We start from the raw sequence: 20,649 nt of genomic DNA, 5'->3' as shown, positions 1-20,649 counted from the left end.
ATGAAAGGACAAGAAGCAGGGCAGCCGCAGCAGGAGCAGGAGCAGCAACAGCTGTCCTGTCTCTGAGGGCAGCTCCTTGAGCCGGCCTGTCATACATTCACCTCAGTGACTCATTCAACACAGACGTCTCAAGTTAACAATGCATAAGTTATATGTGTGGGAACATGGCAGAACAGATATTGAACAAGTTCCCACAACAAGTTTGGCTCCTGGACTTTTTAAACCACCTTATTCATGTCTAAAAAACTCTAATACTTTAAAGGTATTACTTGAACAGGTTAGAATTGGTCTATGGGCGATACAAAACATGTTAATGAATTTTTTTTTTACTCAAAATTCTTCCTCCATAATTAGATTTTGGTTTGCTCAGTTCGGCCTATTTTTAGTTCCTTTCACAATGAGCTGTTTTAGGGCCTCTTGTCACTTTGAACCCAAATAAGCTTCTGCTGGCCACACCCCTATTTCAATGTTTACATAAAAAAAGCTGCAAACAGATATGAAATTATACAACCATACATCTGTAAAAAGTAGAAGTAGAGCCTCTTGTATAGCTAATAAGAAAGCAGCAAGCAGGTTTTGGATGGTAAGTCAACATAAAAAGACTTGTTTTTTCTAGCAGCCATTGTACAACGCATACAGTGGTAAAACCAGCTGACCAAACATGTTGGAGCACCACTTAGGTTGCTAGGTAATGTGGGCTTGGTTGGGGTTGCTAGGTAACGGCACAGTGTCCGTCAAATGTGACTTAACAATCAGGAGGTTTTTTTTAAATGGCTTGTTTTTCAGACACTAAAAAACATTAACTTATTGCCAATAAATAGCTCTGTGATTTTTTTTTATGCATTTGGGCTTTATAGAAGCAATTGAGACCCAAACGGAAGAGCAAAAACTTGCTAAAAGTGAATTTTACAGTTTTGATGATTTAAACATACTTACTGTAAGAGAAACATCTGCCCACTTCTATCTCACAGTTGCAGAGTCAATAGATTTAACAGTATCTGCCTCTGCTAGCATCTGTGTGCTCACTTGACGCAAGGATCCGCTCACATCTCAGAGATTCAGCAGGTCAGACGGCACACTCTGATAACATTCATCAGAAAGGCTTTTCTTCTTTCATAATGGGCCCCTTGTTTTTCCTTCCGCTGCCTTTTTTCCTCCTGCAATACAGGAGATTGACTCCACAAAACACCAAGCTTGGGGTGGAGTTGAAAGCTCTCATTTTCACAAAGGTGAAATTGAATTTAAACAGAATACACACTGTAGGGAAGTATTAAAACAACAGTGAGAGCGTTTCAGTTTCATAGCAAATCTAATGAGCACAGCTGACATTTGGAGTCAGTTTACCAGGTTGCCCCAAAGCCTCATGTTGCTAAGGAAGATGATAAGTCAGGGTGGTCTGCTGCAGAAAGGAAACAGGAAGAGGAACAGTAGGAAAGGATTACAAAGAGGCCACAAAGCAGATTTATTACTGTATGCTCTAAGCAGAATTGTAATTACTAACTTACAAGTCTGAGGTGATGATGTGACCTTCTTTTCCTGAGCAAACCTTCTGAGCCTTTTTCTGCACTTGGCAAAGCAGCAGTGAGACACGTGTCTCCCCTCAGATTTAAGGTTGGAGTGAATCATTTCTCTCATGTTCCTGCACCACAAGGTGCCAGTAGCCTGTGGAGATGAAGGGGCTTAAGGAGAACAAGAAAATCCTACACTAGGTTAGAGTTTTAGCAATTTTTTCCATCAGATATAAGTTCATTTTTTCTTTAAATCTTCAGTTTTTCCTCTATGTTTTTGTAAAGTAGAGCAGATGTTTTATGCCACCAAATTATCTTCCAAGGTTTATGAAAATTTTTCTAAATTAATAAATGAGCGCTCTAGATAAAATAAATAGACCAACTGAGTTCAGTTGGTTGTACTTTGGTGGTGGGTAGAGTACCCAAAAATTGTATTTAAGTAAGAGTAGCACTACTTCAACTTATTTTAGTAGTTGTAAAGTAGCTGTCTAAGAAATTACGCAAGTAAGCGTAATTGTTAAAAAGACTACTTAAGAACTGAGTTACTGATCAAAACTTCAAACCTTTAATATTAAAATGAACCAAAGTATAAATTTATGTGGACTTTTTATTTTAATGACTAAAAGGAAAATAATTGCATAACAATTTGCAAAATAACCAAATCAGGGAAGACAAACATTTTTTTCAAATCAATTTCTTTCAGTATAAAACTCACTTGTCTATGTTCTGTGAAATTTTGATTAAAATAAGCTTGCTATTTGTTCAGTAAAATTACTCAGAGTGGGTAGAATATCCAGAAATATTACTCAAGTAACATCATAGTTTTTTAATAATATTACTTAAGTAAAAGTAAAAAATATAAAAATACTCCTAATCTACATCTTTTTCCAAAAGTAACTCATGTAATGTAGCTAGTTATTACAAATCTCTTGGTTCCATAATAGAGAATATAAATGTAATTCCATGTTGATCTTTGAATATGCAAGAATCTCGATATTCCTGTATTATTTATCCAGTAACACTCATTACCTCAGAGTAGTGACAGGACTTAATTTTTCAGAAAATCTACTTCACTTCCTCATGTTTATACCCACATTTTTTAGTACATCAGCATACATGGTGAGATAGGAAACAGTACGACAGCAGCTTTCATATTGCCGAATGCTCTGACATTTGGAGCATATTAACATTGTGGTAAAAAGCCCAGAGGTTTGGAATGTGATTGAGGAAAGCATAAACCAAAGAATATTTGACTCACTGATTTTCTTGGCTATATAAAGTGACATCTTTCATAGTTAAGGCGATGAAAACATTCATCTGCATACCTACAAAGAACAGTATTAAGTAGGTGATGACTATGGCTTGGACTGCGAAGACCGAATCCAAGCCAAATGTCTAAATACTCTGATTGATGGAGACATTAAAACACTGGGAAGTCATGCAGAAAAACAGGCCTCCTGTGTATTGTCATTCACACTGACACACCACTCCACAAGATGCCTCCGTATTCTCCAGAGCAGCGTAAACAGAGCTGGTGATATTTAATAGCCCTGCTACTTGTGACAATCCCAATCCTGATTGAGAAAGAGCAGAGAAAGTGAAGAAGTGCTGAACAAACAGAGCTCGTCACTCCCATCACTGCAGAGGCATACTGTGCCACATGTCAGCGCACTCTGCTCTCTCTCAACCAGTCAGGTGGTTGATGGGTAAATAAACTGACTTTCCTAATCTCAATCCTGCCCGTCCCCTTGGGATCAACACTGTTTGCACAGCAGCATGCAGAAATACAGGAAATAGAGGAAATTCCATTATTGCCAGCTTTGCTTGGGGACCTTCAACCCTCTACCGGCCTCCGTCTGCAGGACTCACCATGGTCTCCATTGCGGGTTTTTTTGAAGGTGACCTATTATGCTTTCTTCAACAGATTAAGATGGGCTATGCACATGTTCATTACATTTGTGCACAAAATAATTCTTAGATAATTATATTTTAGTCTGCTCAGTTCTAACTATTTTGAGCTCCTTTCAGAATGAACTGTTTTAGAGCCTCTTGTCACCTTAAATCCAAATACGTTGCTGCTGGCCACGCCCCCCAACTCAATGTTTACACTTGCACATGAAAATGGATGCAAGCAAATACGCAATTATATGATTGTACATCTTTGAAAAGCAGAAGTAGAGCCTTCTACACAACCAACAAGATTCCAGCAAGGAAGTCAAGCATAAAACACTCATCTTTTCCAGCAGCCATTGTACAGCACATACGTTAAAACCAGCTAACCAGACATTATGAATCTCACCTAGCGTTGCTAGACTGGACTTCACTGGGGTTACTGTGTGAGGGGCAGTGCCTGTTTATTCAACGTTATATTCAGAAGGTTTCAATTCAATTCAAAAATACTTTATTGATCCCGAAGGAAAACTTAATGTAACTTATTTAATTACAGAGTTGGTGTAGACGGCTGTGGGCAGGAAATATCTCCTGTAGAGGTATTGGAAAAGTTTTTTAAATGGTTCATTTTCCAGACACCAAAAAACATACATTTATTTCCAGAAAACATATGGGTGTTTTTCTTAAGCACTTTGGCAGTTTTTAGAAAGCAGCTGAGACCCAAACAAAAGTACAAAAATGTGCAAAATGTGAATTTTGCATTATAGGACCCCTTTAAGATGACTCAACGAAGCTGGGGGGAACTACGAAGCAGGAGGTAGCTGGATGATAACGCAAATTGATGTCTGCCTTTAAATACATCAACAGAGACTATCATCACCTCTTCCACTGGCCTCCCTCTTATTCAATATTCCAAGAGTGTGCAGCCTCCCTTTTTCTTTTTTCTTTTTTTACCCCTGCTGTCATGAGGCATCTCTGCTCCCAGACCTGAGCTCAGCTTAAAGCCTCTCAGTGAACTCTCACTAAAAGAATTCTTACTCCTCATGGGGTCAAGCCCTAAGTGTTTACACAGCGCAGCCTGCAAAGCTCTATACTGTTTAGACAAGCTTCCAAACACACAGTCTGGCCATTGTCCAATTACCCACCCGCTAAGACGTGTGTGCCATCATTGCTTTGTGTATTCTTTGTTCAAACCTGATTTAGAATTCCATGAAAAACTCAGAACCCATTCCTTCAGATTGGAAACATGATATTCTCTGATCGTACTGTAAATATTAGGAGGGATTTGCACCTGATGGTTCTCTCTTGCAGCTAATTTGGTCTGCCATTCAAAGCCAGTTCATTTTTCCCCCCGAACTTATCAGAGCTGATTTCTTTGTGCTGCAGTCTACGTCTTGACTGCTGGTTCTTCCTCTTGCTGTCATCTGTCTCCATGCCTGTCACCCAGCCTGTCTCCACTTTGTCTGTTCTCATCACCTCCTCTTACTCTCTGTCTATCTTTCTTTTTGCAGGAAGAAAAGGGTATTTCCTGTGTACTCATCGATTTGGACTTCCTCAAATGTAGTGTGGGATTTCCCTTCATGAGAGCTCAAACAAAGGTACTTAGGTCTAACATGCAGCTTCTATCTCTAGTTGAGTATGTGTGACTTGCTTTATTGAAAACTTCTCATTGTTGTTCTGGTTTTGTCCTCTGCAGTACCATTTTGCAGTCATTTTTGACACAAGTCAGGTTTCTGGGGAAAACGACACATTGCAGTTCTTGGTGCAAGCAAAAAGGTATGGCTGTTACAAAGAAGTTACCTTTTTTTTAATTTGTTGACTAAAATACAGGGAGAATATTTTACATCTTATGCTTTTTAACCTTACACCACATTACAATCAAAAATATATTTAATTTGGGAGTTAATGAGATAGTCCAGCTGATTCATAGTTGCAAAGCTGAAGAAAAATAAAACAAGTGCAAATAAACATTAGAAAAGTGTGCTGTGCAAATGTGTTTGGCCAACCTTTGCTAAGACTAGTTTGTAGTTTGCCACAAGTAAGTTAAGGTGACACAGCAAACATGGTGGTAGCAGCATGGTGCTGTGGGGATTCTTTTATTCAGCAGGGATAGAGAAGGTAGGTAGAGTTGATGATAAAATGGATGGAATAAACACAAAACAATACTTGAGGAAAATTTGTTTGAGTCTGCAAAAGACTTGAGACTGGAACGGAGGTTTACTTTCTGGCAGGACGACCCTCTGCATCCAGCCAGAGTTTAGTTTAGATTCAAGTTTATTTATTCTATCATGACCCAGTCAAAAGTCCAGACATAAATCCAAATGAGAACCTGTAACCTGACTTACAAATTTATGTCCACAAAAGCTGTTCATCCAGTCTAGCTGAGGAAAGAAGAATGGCCAGAAAATACAGTCCCTGGATGTGCAAATCTGGCAGAACAATATGTGCATACCACACTTTGTACACTTGTATACAACTGGAACATTTTTCCTCCCCTTCAAAATTATGCACCACGTTTCAATGGTCTGGAAGTTCTGGTTTTAACATGAGAAACTGTGAAAAATGTTAACATGACAAATGGACTGCAACCTTATTGCTCTTTGTATTTTTAGCGCCAACCCGGAGCACAAACTTTCCGACAACAGTTTAGACCTGTCCATCCCTCTGATCCACGAGACAGACACCACGATTACTGGGTAAGAACAAACCGGATCAGCCATGATGCTACAGTTCCTGCTTTACAAACCTGAAGCTGTCTAACAGACATTTGAGTCACACACTGTCTGGATTTCCATCTGTTCAGGAAGAAAGGGAGTGTTTTTCTGCCTGTGGAGGACATCAGCTCTGAAACCCTTATCTTTGATTGCTTTATCATAGCTCTGCTTCGCAGAGGAAGAAGAAAGATGTAAAACAGCCCATATTTGCCAGAACTCTGACATGTGATAAGGCAGCTGTGGTTGATGTTGAAGGAGGCTTCAGACTAAAACTGGACACATTTTTCAGTTGCTAAAGAAAACCCCTCTGAACATTTCTGAACCAAGCTGTCTGGAACCGTCCAGAGTTTCATTTTTAGGACTTTACAAGTTGAAAAAGAGAAAAAAAAAGTCATGAAACTTATTTTCATTTTAGACTTGTTACCTCTATGTTTACAAATTGTTTTTATCCATATCTCTGTTCTATTACTGACCATCCATTTAACTATTCATCCATCCATCTGTTTATTCATCCATCCATCCATCCATCCATCCATCCATCCATCCATCCATCCATCATTTCTCTCTTTATATTTATATGTCTGTTAAATTTTGAAGTTTGACCACTGCACAAATATCTCCTAAAAATGTATAGTTCATTTGCTTTGGGAAATGTCTGTGAATCCTGGTTGGAGTAAATGTTTACATGCGTTAATGAACCAATCTTGCAGTGTGGTGACACCAGGCTCTTTCTCGTATGGAAACTCCATCGATGCCTCTCGTTTCATCCAGTTGGAAGACATGAAATGCAACTTTCAGCCTCTTAATCTGACTTTCCAGGTACTTCAAGTTTCTATTTTTTAAATCTTTCCCTACATTATATCTATTTCATTTTCTCTTTTCTTCTTCTCTTGTTTCTTCTTGGTGGTTCAGGCCATAAACAAGGGGCCCAGCAGGTTACCCGGCTCCACTGTGGACATCAGGATACCCAACCGACTTGCTGGCAACGGACCCGACATGTTCCATGTGGTGGAAACCCAAGTGGGTACCAACAGCTGTCCATCGACATTATTTATCCAGCAGGAGTTATTATTCAATGTTTAGTTTACCAGGAGAAAACAACAAGTTTTCTATTTTCCTTACCCATATCTTTTGACCACGCATGATGGGATCAGGAGCCCGAAGCCAAAATGTTGGTGTTGCCACTGAGACTACCGTTCCATTTTGTTTCACAATATTTCTTATTTAGACAAAGAAACACAATCCTCCCGGTGCGTTTAGGTGTTTTTCTAACCTTTACACAGCTTCTTTTCTCTATAGCTAGATCATGGAGGAGCGCACGCTGTTAATTGTACTTGCTGTGAATGGGCAGACAGTGGTGGAATATCCCACCTTCTCCAGTCCATCTGGAATCACTTTCATGGGGTCAGGCAGCTTGAAAGGATCAGGAACCTGCAGAGCAGGCTACTGAGTCGTACCACCCCAAGCCTGGAACCACATATCATAAGCTGTAACATATTCCAGCTCCCAACTCACTGGGCAGTCACACCTTTGTATTTTATAGCCAGGTATCTTTCCATTTAATACATCATAAAAGACAGTGTTTACATTTCTGGCTTTTACCCCATATGTTCCCGTTTTTAGGCCCCCAAATCCCCAAATGTCTAATAAAAAAATCCCTAAAGTTAGTGCAGCCACAAAAAGAGAGCATGAATCTTCACTTTAGTCAATTGCTGGCAGACATACAGTCATGTTGGGAAGCAGCAGGATGGACAATAAGGAAGAACTGAGGAGAGGCTTCAGATCTGTCAGAGGAGAGGGGCAACGGGGCAGTAAAACATACACCTCCTAAATCACTCCATATGGGAAATCTGTGGGAGGGGTGCCAGCTTGTTGCAGGGAGAACTTCCTGTGAGCCTTGGAGACTCATAACAACAGTAGAAATGGGCCCTTTGTGGTGACAGAGGTACTGTGTTGACATTCAGGTCAAAATATGTCACAGAGTTAATTCAGAGGTTCAGTACTAAGTGGTAAACTTCATACTAACTCTATTGAACTTGTTATGGAATTGTTCAATTATTTTTTATGAAAATGTTTAATAATTATATTTGGGTGTTCGGTTATGGGATCAATCTGAGCAGCTAAGCTTTGAGCTCTGACCAAAAGATTCTTTATTTACACTCCCTAGCTGAACTCAACATTTCACCTAAACAAACCCAAAAGGGCAATACTAACCCGACACAACAAGTCAAGTTGCCAAATAAACAGCAACATAAACCAAAAACAACTGGAAAAGATGGACACAAAGACGAGATTACCAATAAATATGAAACCGAGGAGACAGAAGAAGCTTATGCTAGTGATCAAAATGCTAAGGCTAACATACTCGCTATAATTCATTCGCTGAAAATTCATTTTTTTCACACAGTTATAGTATCAAATAATTATAATTTAATTCTTGTGTTGTGTAATGTGTTTAGGTGTCAGATGGTCGAGGGAACTGCACCCCCCACAGGAACCCGACGCCCTGCACCATCCCCCAGGACAAAGAAAACATCTTCCACTCCATATTCTCCTTCTTCACCAAATCTGGACGCAAAGTCTTGGTAAATAGGCAACTCAAAATTTTCTTTGTATTTATCACACATTTCTCTCACTGCTTGTCATATCCACGTATGCTTTTTTTTTTTTCCTAGGATTGTGATCGACCTGGAAGAGCATGTATGGTAATCTCCTGCAGTCTGGGCCCACAGTTAAAAGAGGAAGCTTTGAACATAGATATAAAACTTTTGCTGAACACGGAAATTTTAAAAATAGTAAGATGCACTTTAATAAGTCAGTAAATTTGAATGAATGTTATATAAATTAGAAGCATAATGGTGACCTTTATGCCTACAGGATAGTTCCTCTGTGATCCAGTTTGTGACAAGAGGCAGCGTCCAAGTTAATCACAGGGCAATAGAGGTGCCAAACGGGCTGCCAGAAGATATTTCAGTAAGTATTGGGTTCTTCTCACAATATTGGAAAACATAAATTATTTTTCCTTAAACATGCATAAACAGACATAATTTTTTTTTCTCATCTACATTTAAAATAGACAACTGTTCCATACTGCTAGCTTTAACAAATAGGCAATAACCAATATTTCCCAAAATAATCTTTTTCACTTTGAAGCAGCATTATATTGAGATCTTGCAGCACTCTTCAGTTAAAAAGGTGATGTATTTAATGCATATTTCATGATTCTTTTTTTAATTAGAATCATCAGTAATTGAGAGTTGATCAGTGATTCTCAAACTTTTTGGAACAAATACTCAGGACAGGATTTATTTTTTATTGAGTGTGTTTTTAACCATAGACCATAGATATCTGTATCCTTCTACACTACATGTAGTTGATTACATTTTTGCTCAAACGTTTATGATCTCTAGTTGTAAAAATAAAGGAAAAGGTCCCTTGTAGTCCTGATTTTGAGTGGAAAAATTAGAAGTTTCTAATGAATCCCAACTTTATAACCCAACATAGCTCATGTGTTCAAAACATAGCATTTGCATTAATAAATACTTATTTGCACGTCTAGATGTTTAAATATTCTTAGATCTTTCATACATGTTGGTGTAAAATTCAAAGAAACATTTGTTAGATTAAATGTTTTAGTTATCTGGTCACTGAGGCAGCCTTTGGTTTTCTGACCTATAACTGGTACATGGATAGGTTGGGTTTGATTTTATTCACATGTTCTGCTTTCATAACTAGCCAGCAGAAATTGTTCTCGGTTCTCTAATATTCCCTTCAGCTTAAGCTAGGAGTGTTTCTCCTTGCACGTCTTTTTAGATTAGTTTCTGTTTGGCTGAGTACGACCAAAGGCAGTCCAAGGTCCGTTTATTTGTACCACAGTTTGAGTACGTTGCGATGAAAACAGTAATCTTCCTTTGATGTCAGTTTGAAAGAGTTGGCCTTTCAAATCTTGTTTGTTCTGGCTGAGTATAGAAGCCAACTACCAAAATTAAAATCAGTAATGATGAGTAGCTGTGCTTTATTACCATAATATAAATGATTAATCAGTTTGTGATTAGGCATTCTTTAAACCACAAAAGAGCTCGAATGTGGATCAGCTTAATAAAGAAAACGAGAACAAGAACCAGCTGCTATACTGTGCTTCGACTTGAATCGACTCCTTCGAGGGTCTTCAGCTGCACATGGGGCGCCTCCCTCCCCCGCTGCTGTTTGCTGAGTGATTAAATGGCTCCGCAGATTAAATTTGACAATTACGCCAAGGATGGAGGCGGCTCGCATGGGGATCTCTTGAGAGATTGGTGTGCTGACTGGGTTGCCACCAGGTTGACCCCGAGCTATGGTGGTGCTAGGAAAATTCAGACCCGGTATTAATATGTCCATACCACACAGCTCTTTCAGCACTTAGAGTGTGCGCTCTGTCCCCTGACCATTGCTCTTATGGCCTTTGGTAAACACTCGTGCTCTCTCCCCTGGGATCACAGCGAGCCAGAGTACACAGTGGTCTCTGATCCCAGGATGTCCTGAAATCCCTGTTTTTTTATCAGCCAGGAGATGCTAGCAAACCCTCATACCATTAGTCCGGTGAATAGTGATTTGCTTTCTTACGCATTCCTTCAGTTTTTGATTTTCTGCTATGCTTGTATGTTTCACCTTGAACAAAGAATAAACACTAAAAGCATGTTTTGAAATTATTTAATTTATTAAAGGTGACCTATTATGCATCCTTCTACAGGTTAAGATAGGTCTATATTCTATACAAAACATGTCCTTTACATTTTTTACATAAAATCCTTCTTAGGTAATGATATTTTAGCTGGTTCTGCCTGTTTTGAGCTCCTCTCAGAATGAACTACTTTAAGACTCTTGTCACGTTAAATACAAATAAGCTGCTGCTGGCCACACCTCACCACCCAATGTTTACACTCACGTGTGAAAATGGCTGCAAACAGGTGCGCAATTATACGACCTTACATCTTTGAAAAGCAGAAGTAGAACCTCCTGCACAACCATCAAGAATACAACAAGTGGTTTATGGATGGTAGGTCAACAACAAAAGACTTGTATTTATCCAGCAGCCATTGTACAGCAGTAAAACCAGCTGACCAAATGTCCTGGAGCTCCACTTGGGTTGTTAGGTAACTGGCTGGGTTTTGCTCAACAATCGGGAGGTTTTTCAAGCAGCTTACTTTCCAGACACAATAAAACATTAACTTGTCGCCAGAAAACATCTTGGTGGTTTGTTAAAGCACTTGGGCTAAGCAGCAAAGACCAAAATGGAAGAACACACAAAATATGAATTTTGCATAATAGGTCCCTTTTAAGGGGTAAATTCAATTCATTGTGCATATTTAGGAATATAGAAGTGAGTTCAGCTGGGATGTTTAGAGTTGAGACCGATGACCAGTAGACCAGTTTAATCTCTTCCGTTCACATAAATACCTTGGTATGTGTAACAACAATTCAATTCCAGGAATCTGGATCCAGTGATTGGAGTGTTAGTGTGGGAAAATATTTAGAAGAAATATTCATCATCACTTTTGCATTTGGTTTTGTCTTGACACACACTTGGCGTCTCCGGCTACATTTCAGTTCACAGGGAGACTCATGTTCGTCTCCCTGTGAATAAGCATTCATAGATAAGCGTTCTCTGATGTAACTCTGCTGCCTCTTTTGTCTAAAGCACATCATGCAGGGATGTGATGTTTTAGAGAGAGCATTGTTTGGATTTGTTTGAGATATTTAGAAAATATATCCATCTAGGTGGCTTTTCACTACAGGCTTCAATGCAGTGTTAAGCGGCCTTCGCTTTCGTTAATTAATTCACTACAAATCAACTTTTATTTTAATAAATCAAAGTCATTGGATAGAAACTGATTTCATATCGACTGGGTTTGAACATGGTCACTGAAACACATAAATCAGAGAAATGTGATGTTTGAATTACAGATTGTAAAAGTATTAAAGCAACAGCTAAAGAAATTATTAAAACCATTTAAATAGTTTCCATAATTGTAGCCACATTTATTATACAGCTAATCTTCCTTCCACTGTTTTTATGTCTCACTTAAATCAGAGAGCACTTTTTTAGGTAGACCAACTCTGCTGTCAGTGATTTATTATCCAGCAGGCAGCGTTCACTGGAGTCATGGGAAACTTGTTCAGATTGCTCCCATTTATGGCACAGCTTAGATATCTTTAATAGCTGCCAGATTTTTAAAAAATGAATGATTCTAAACCCAAAGAACTTCCTTACCATCACGTCAAATCAAAAAAGGGAGAGGGTGATGTAATGTTATTAATTGTTCTAACCTAAATGCCTGTTTTCCTCAAGTAATCAAACCTAGTTTATACAGGCCCGTACTTTAGAAAATTAAATGCATTTTGAGACACATTAGGTCTTCTCACATCAATAAACACAAACGGGTTTGATGTGTTTCTGTGTGTGCTTTAGTGTAGCTTGTGCTTTAGGACAGAAGCTAATTTTGCCACAACATCACCAAAGTTTATGATTAACTCACAAGTGACTAAATAGTTATTAGCTGAATTAATTAGAAAGTAGTTCACACTACCTTTGAAGTCACTTTGGCAAACTGAGCTGAATGTATCTTCTATAAATGCAGAGTAAACAGAGCGTAGATGTGACATTGCATGAGGTCATGTTTATGTTTTTTCCTTTATTTCTTAAAGCAAATTCTCTGACTCAATGCTTTGTTTCATGCAACCACATACTGTGAAGTGGTTCAGCGTTTCACATGGGACATTTACACTTTACTCTGGTAACAGAAAATGCTTTTCTGTTTTACACTGAGTACGTTAGCATAAAATGGAATACAGTAAATGGAAAAGATGTCAAACAAAATGGAAGCAAACCTGCTTAACAGTAAACTGGATTCGCTTAGCAAATTAGCACAATGTCAATAATAGCTTCTGATTCCAGAAACAGCACTGTTCATGTCTGTAACCAGTCTTTACTAGTAGAGCCGCAAGCAGATGCAGCATGCTGAATAATCACATGCTAAATAGAGTATAGAAATTGATTAGAAAGATGTGAAGTTAAGCAGCTCTGAGTGTGCAGCAGATATGTATTAATGTAATAATAATGGGTGGAAAGGTCTGCTGGTTAATATCCCATTATTCAATTAATCATGGGGTTATTTGATACTGAATTACTAAAAACATTTTAGAGGTGCAGCCATTATGTTATTATTATGTTGTTGTTGTAACATATTTTGAGTAATGGTTCCATTGTAATGGTGCACATGTGCAGTATATTTTGCATCTCATGCCAAGAAACATTTGACATGGAAAACAAATAGATGAATTTTCCACAAATGATTTGAGGTTAAATTATACAGAGAAAAAAATCTGTGAACAGGTGTATCTGTAAATACTGAACAAATATTTTTGTGCAATTTCTATTTACATTTTAGAGGGTTTTTTTATTTAAACATAATCTAACAGTGAAAACTGAGAATCCTAGGAGAAAAAACCCCTGTGAAGTTTCAAGGACAACGTATTAACAAGCCAGACACTATTTTAACAAAAAATATATATTTTTTGCAGGAAAATATTTTATGTAAAGTCCTCAATGGTTGTTAGCTAAGTGCTAACATCAACTATTACTACAAACTAGCATCTACCATAAATTTACTAAACTACCACCATCTCAGTTTAGTTAGAATGATAATTCTGCAAAGTAGCACAAAAATGGGTTTAGGAGAGACGCAACTTTCAAAAGAAATGAGAAAAGATTGAATTAAGGACAATTTTTAGTAACTCAGCACATTATCCTGCCAGTTGTTTCCAGTTGGTGCTGCAAGCAGCTGGTGTAGCATGAAATCCAAAGGCCTCCTAGCCTTATCCTGGCTCTACACTCATCAAAAAGTATAGCCTGGAAATTAGTGATTATTAATTATGTCAAATTAAGTTTTATGAATTTTCAAGTTATACTGATTTAGATTGTAATATATCTGCTCTTCGGTCCCAGAGTTACGTGTAGCTCCTCCTGAATTAAGCCGATGTTCTGGACCAGAGCTTTTTTTAATACAGAATATTATACCGTCATCAGCGCGTGACCTCATGTGCATTCTTTTGTGCATGTGTTTTGTATTCGAGTGTGACTCCCTAAATCTTGTTGTGTTTCAGCTGGTGTTCGAGGCTCTCCACAGTCAGGAGCCGAGGGGTTACGTCGTTGGCTGGATCATCGCCATCAGCCTCCTGGTGGGAATCCTCATCTTTCTGCTGTTGGCTGTGCTACTCTGGAAGGTAATCACACACAGAAACAGATATTTAGATATTTTTCAACATGCAGTGTGCAAAAACTAATAAATAGTGTGTGTGACAGTCAGTTGTACACTGGTCAGATGTCAGAATGGGATCCAGTTGACGAGAGGCAGCTGGAGGTCGGGGAAAGGAGGCAGGGGTCAAAGCTTTCTTAAGGGCTTTGACAACCATGAAAAGGACAAATCATAGACTGGGCAGTAATTCACACCATACCGCCTGCATGAAAAAACGAATTTAAAAAGGAAATGGCAATTACACTGATACCCAAAGACCCTGTTAGCACACAACTCCTTTTCTTTTTCACTGCTTCATCTTCCGTCGGGAATACCACAACGAAACTTTGGAATGTCGGTCCAGGGACACATTATCTGACCTATTCCCAAAGTGCTCAGATCCTGCCAAAACAAACCCTGCTTACAAGTCCGGCGCATGTCCTGTATTGGTTTTATCAGGAAATGCCTGAGAGGAGTGCAGCTCTATATGAATACACGTTAGTTGTCAAATGTAGATAAATGGATGGCAGAATTTTGTATCACTTTTCTGCTTGATTTAGTAATGTTAAATAAAAGCTGCTGTGCAGTATAGCTTCCCTAAATAAACAATACATGACTAGAAGAGAAATATTTGCTTTGCAGCTGTACATCCCATGGTCTTATATTTAATTCCAATGTATGGAGGCTTGTGGACAGCATGGCCGACTCTGAAGTGCAAACTGATTTCCTGTCCCCAAGATATGTCTTCCATCTGTTTTTCAGTGGGAGTAGTCTCAGCTTTCGGATGTTTCACTCAAAGATATAATCAATCACCATTCACTTGGGGTATTACATGTTTTGCAGTTTAACATAGTGTTATTTTTGGAATAATGCAGCTGAAACAGGAGGCTGTTGTAGATAAGCATTCGCTGGTGGTGTTTTTAAAGAAACTCAGCTGCTCTGAGTCAGCTGGAGAAGTATTTATACTTTCAGTATTTTCTGTTAAATGTTGGTGTACTGTATTTAACAACCTTCTACATGTGGTGAAAAAAACACTGCAGATTTTCATAAACAGCAACGTGTATGGAGATGTTTTTCTTCAGAGTTTGTGGGAAAAGCTAAAAACAGGGTAATCATGGAAGAAAAACTGAGGCAGAGTTTTATTTTTCTGTTGGTTGATGACCCGAAACTTACAGCCAGAGCTACAATACATGTGTTCATTTGGTCTAGTCAAAGTCTTGACCTGACTCTAAGTCAGCATCTGTGGTGAGACTTTAATTATTGATTTTAGAGGCTGAAAATAAAGACACACTGCCCTTTTCAGAATTGTTTGCCAAATAAAAACATGAAATCCATGTAACTTCTTCTTTCCACCTTAAATTTTTAAACTAATTTGTGTGGGATTCCTAAAAATCTCAATAAAATGCATTCATGTTTGTGGTTGCAATAGCACAAAATGCAAAGATGTTTAGAGATATCAACTACTGCAGGACAGTGTAGTAAAATTAGCAATGTAAACTCAAATACCAGCAGCGATGAACGTTATTTTTTTGTTGTTGCTACTTAGACTTAGTTGATCACTTTGAGTTTTATACGTCACTTGAAGACTGGTGAAAATAAATTTTATAAGCCAAAACCATGATTTTTGAGAGTGATATTACACTCATGTTAATGTTTCAAAAAGCTATGTTAAGGAACTAAATGAATATTTCTTGTATAAACTAAATATTTTCTCAACTATAGATTTGATTTGCAGCAAAGGGATAGAAACAAAAAAATACACTGCAAAAACAAAATCTATTTTTTGTATTTTTGTTTAGTTTCTGCTGTAAATATCTTAGTTGAAATAAGACTAAACTAAATTACAAGCAACTTTTCAGCAACATATAGAAGCTTGTTTTGGTCAATAATTCCTGAATATTGATTTTTCTTTTAAGTACTAGTTCCACTGACCAATTAATAACAAGACATTCTTCTCATATTATAAGTGAAAAAAACTGGTTGGACCTTAAAAAAAAAAAAAACAATATTCAGGAATTATTGACAGAACAAGCTTCTATATTTTACTGACAAGATACTTGTAAGTTATTTTTGTCTTACTTCAAGTAAGACAAAGATATTTGCACTAGAAACTAGACCAAAATACTTGGGTCAGATTTTGTGTTTCTGCAGTGTGTGCATCGTTCTCTGCAGTCAGTTGTGACCACCTCTCTAAAAACGGATCTTCCCTCTCTCTCTCTTAACAGATGGGTTTCTTCCGTCGACACTACAGAGAGATCATTGAAGCTGAAAAGAACCGGAAGGACAGTGATGAAAGCTGGGACTGGATGGACAAGGACCACTGAGACATTCAACTGGGGCCCAAGCGGAGCCAGTGAGATTAGGCTCAAGACGGATCCAATAGCACTGGGAGCGCAGCCGCCCCGGTGGCACCAGATTCTTCAAAGTCTTTCATATGTGGAAGAGAAGATTATTCTCCATATTTTCTGGAGACTCTGTATTATTTGGGGTGTTGCTGGTGGGATCCAGGGAAGGGGCTTCTGAGGTGAATACGGGGCTCACAGGACGATACTTGCTGTGGAAATCAGCTATTCTGTGATGAGGGAACTCCACGCCGGTGGAGCTGAGCTATGGATGTAGAGGGCATGAATACTGGTGGACAACAAAACCCTCAGGGCTGTGATACATAGCAAATTTATTTTTATACATACACTTTCAAGCCATATAAAAAAGGAAGGTTACTAAAGCCATTAGAAACATTCTGTATCTGCAGTTTATTTGTTTTCCCTAAAAGCACTGATGTTTGAAGAGAATGAATGCATTTTGCTCCAAAGCTTTTAATTTGTAACATGAGTGGAGTCGCCTGTATTTTCCTCTCATCCCTAAAGGTTTGTTCAGATGCTTTTCAGTGAATTAGAATATAATCAAAAAGTTACATTTATTTCAGTATTTAAGTTAAACTGAAACTTCCTTTAATTATTTACACACAGGGTGACATATCTGAAGCATTATTGTCTATTTGTTTTCATGATTTGACGCTCAAATTTAATAAATCTTCAGTGTCATATCAGAATTGCAGGAGAACAACAAAAAGAGGGATTTTTGATCGAGAAATTATACAAAATTTTTAAGTTGTCATCTAGAGTGGACAGCTTCTGTCAACCTCCACAAAGACACTAAGCCATGAAACTGCGAAAGAAAGTTTAATGGAAGGAAAACATGTGACAAAGAATCATGCAAAATAACAGGAATAATCATAGACTTAAGGGATATCCCAGTCAGTGTCACACTATACTTTATATGATCCACTTTTTAATTGAAATTACTGAAATAAATAAACTTCTTACTGATATTCTAATTAATTGAGATGCGCCTGTATCTCTTTTGTACCTTTCTCTGTGTAATTTTATTTCTACACATCTGACTGCATCCCTTTTAGAAATATTTTTTCAAAAGCCCTTTAAAGACGATGGGAGCATTGTTCAATCTTATGTCATCAAGCACTGTAGAGATATCAGTTATAACTTTATTTCTTTAGTCTATTTTCTTTTATGTGTAAAATACAAAATATTGTTCAATCTTAGCATTCAAATTTCAAGCTTTTTCAGTGTGACCAGCCCTTTGCTCTTATTTGACTTTTTGAATTTTGACATATTTAAAATCGAGCCAAGCTGTTTCAAAAATATGCATCAGATTTTTCAGGTTCATTTGCTTTTTAAAACCTACTCTAGACTCCATTTTTTATTTTTAAATGTTGGGTTTTAGAGTCAAATAGGAAATCCCCATTGACCAATAAGTCAGGAAATTTTTTACACTTAGAGTTGTTTACAGGGCTTGAAGGCATGAGTAATGTCCTAAAAATAAATGGAACTTGGCTGCACTCAGCAGCTACACAGAAACAAGCTCTTTGGGGATCATGGGAATAACACAGCTTAAGATAAAGGGTTCAAAAGAACAGATTATCTTTTATATTCACAGATTGAGAATAAAACTTTCAATCGAGCTTTAAAATCAGGACGCTTAGTGAACCTATTGCAACTGGCCCCACATTCCCACTTTTAAATTATGAAAAATTTAAAGAAAAATTATCGTACAGTATGTTTTAGATTTACAGTAATAGTGCAATTCTTAAGAGCTCAAATATTTCCTAACCTGCTTAGACTTAAACTTTAAGCCACTTTATAGCTACTAATGGCTGCTTCAGTCTTTTATTGTGCAGAATATTTTGTCACTATTGAATTTCACTGGCATCACAGCAGCGTATACTGTACACCTTCACGTCCTTCCTCTGCACCAAAGTCAAAGATGCTAAACTTCATTTATGAATTCATTTAGAAAACCAACACTTGACTTTTGTTTTGTTCTATTTGTTTTTGTAAAAGTCTAACTGTGATGATTCAGTGTTGGATGCCTTCGTTAATCACGCCAATGTTTGGACTTTTGTTCTGAGTGTACTACTGTCAGTGAGTATCATTTCCATTATAGTGTGCTGTACCTTTCATGTTTAAAGTCATGACTGAGCTGTATATTTATCTGTTGATAAATTTCAGAGTGAAATATCCAACTCTGTGCTTGTTTACTTTTTTGGTTGAGTGTTTTGTCTTTCATGGAGTTTTGTGCCACCTGCTGGGAGCACCACTGCTTTTAAATTGACAAAATGTTGAGGAATGAAACAGTAGGGGCATTTCAGAATATGAAGGGATTTTGTTAAAAGTGTCTTCTAGTTCCAGATAAATTTGATGTGCAGTCATTATTATTGTGTATTACAATGCTTTCTTTTTTATCTTACAGTTTCTTTTCATGGATCATAATATTTTACCACTCAAAACATTAAAATACTTACATTTAAAATTGTGAAATTTAAATTGTTACAAAAATTTAACTTCTTGTTTTCTGAATTCAGCACTGAATTCCCCAGCATGAAATATGCAGTATGCAAAAATATATTTGTCATATTTTTAGTAAATGATCATTTCTAATTTTCTAATCTGGCTAAATAGTCAATTTAAAAACAATACTGTAGTAAATTAATTTAAAATACCTTTATTTTATTTTATATATTTTTTAAATGTATGTCCGATTTACATCTTTTGTCAACTTTGTTAATACGGAGGTGTTTTTATTTTTCAAATCTATGAATTTATCATCATATATTTATATACAAGCTACATTAAATTTTCCCACTTCTTCTTATTGCTAACATCTCAAGTGGTTTTTGTGCCATTCAAAATATTTGAACCGAAAAATCACTATCACCAAAAATACTTTTTAACATCAATCTTGTTATGCTAGTATCATAGGAAAAACACCACTGATTTTTAATCAGACATGTTTTTAAACCAGCATTTCATTGGTGACATTTTCAGTATTTTCTAAATTTATACTGGCAAGTGGAGTTTTTCACAAAATTATTTGAAATAGTTTTTTTACCGTCACACCTCTACACCTGTGGAGTTTCTTAAATGCATACAAAATTTATCTTAAAGAAAAATTATTCATACCTTATTACTTGCTAATGTTGTGTAAAGTTGATAAGGTGACAACAGTTGCTGTGAAACACTGAAATCTATCACCTGCTGAATTATTAAAACAACTCCGGCATTGACCGGAGCTGAAGCACCACAGGTAAGAGCTACTGCCAGAGCTATGTCCTCGTTGCTGGAGCACAGCTTTGTCAGGACTGTAGCTTTGGAGAGGGTGGTGGCTCCCATTGCAACTCATTTATGTTACCTGGTGCTGCTGTGTGACAATATGGATGATGAGTACGAGCAGTTCAGCCAGCTGGAGGCAGCGGCCCTGGAGGTAGCCAAAGCCACTGACAACATGGCGGCAGTGGTCTCCAGGTATGTACTGTTTAGCCAGCTGGTTTCTATAGCTGTGTGATCAGATTAATGCAGACCCTTCAACTTTCAGGCTAATTAGTAATACAGAAGATGAAGTTTTGCACATGGAGATGTCGTCGCTGCTAGAGCCGCTCAGTGTGTCCGGGCGCCACGTCCTGCTGGCGGCGCAGAAACTCAGCATCCAGCCTAATCTGCCTGAGCACAGAGAGGAACTCATCACCGCAACTCAGAATGTTTTCCTGGGAGTTCTCAAAGTAAAGTGTTTAATTTTTCAAATTTTGGTGAAGAGATATTTTGAAATTGTCCTGATTTTTTTTTTTTTTTACATTTTCTATCTGGGCTTTGTTGGAGAGAGACAAGTAAAAAAGTTGTTGATAGACGTGAAATCACCCTTATTGCATGAAAGAGCTCTGGTCAGATGAGATCAGGCTGACATGCTATG

At 37.6% G+C, this 20,649-nt stretch overlaps 1 protein-coding gene across 1 annotated transcript in view; it reads left to right on the top strand.

Moving 5' to 3' along the window:
* Positions 1 to 18,943, top strand: part of itga9 (integrin subunit alpha 9) — a 65,285-nt gene extending 46,342 nt beyond the window's left edge. Inside the window, exons 19-28 of the mRNA XM_005806827.2 lie at positions 4,910 to 4,996; positions 5,095 to 5,174; positions 6,011 to 6,094; positions 6,823 to 6,931; positions 7,025 to 7,132; positions 8,572 to 8,697; positions 8,788 to 8,907; positions 8,990 to 9,085; positions 14,255 to 14,374; positions 16,611 to 18,943. Of these exons, the coding sequence (XP_005806884.1) occupies positions 4,910 to 4,996; positions 5,095 to 5,174; positions 6,011 to 6,094; positions 6,823 to 6,931; positions 7,025 to 7,132; positions 8,572 to 8,697; positions 8,788 to 8,907; positions 8,990 to 9,085; positions 14,255 to 14,374; positions 16,611 to 16,709 (1,029 nt within the window). The 3' untranslated portion in view covers positions 16,710 to 18,943. The remainder of the gene's footprint in view (positions 1 to 4,909; positions 4,997 to 5,094; positions 5,175 to 6,010; positions 6,095 to 6,822; positions 6,932 to 7,024; positions 7,133 to 8,571; positions 8,698 to 8,787; positions 8,908 to 8,989; positions 9,086 to 14,254; positions 14,375 to 16,610) is intronic.
* The last annotated feature ends 1,706 nt before the right edge of the window (positions 18,944 to 20,649 follow it).

This window comes from Xiphophorus maculatus, chromosome 22 (assembly GCF_002775205.1).
Source record: "Xiphophorus maculatus strain JP 163 A chromosome 22, X_maculatus-5.0-male, whole genome shotgun sequence".
NCBI lineage: Eukaryota > Metazoa > Chordata > Actinopteri > Cyprinodontiformes > Poeciliidae > Xiphophorus > Xiphophorus maculatus.
The sequence above is the reverse complement of the archived record's forward strand: the minus strand, read 5'-3'. Positions and strand labels throughout refer to the sequence as shown.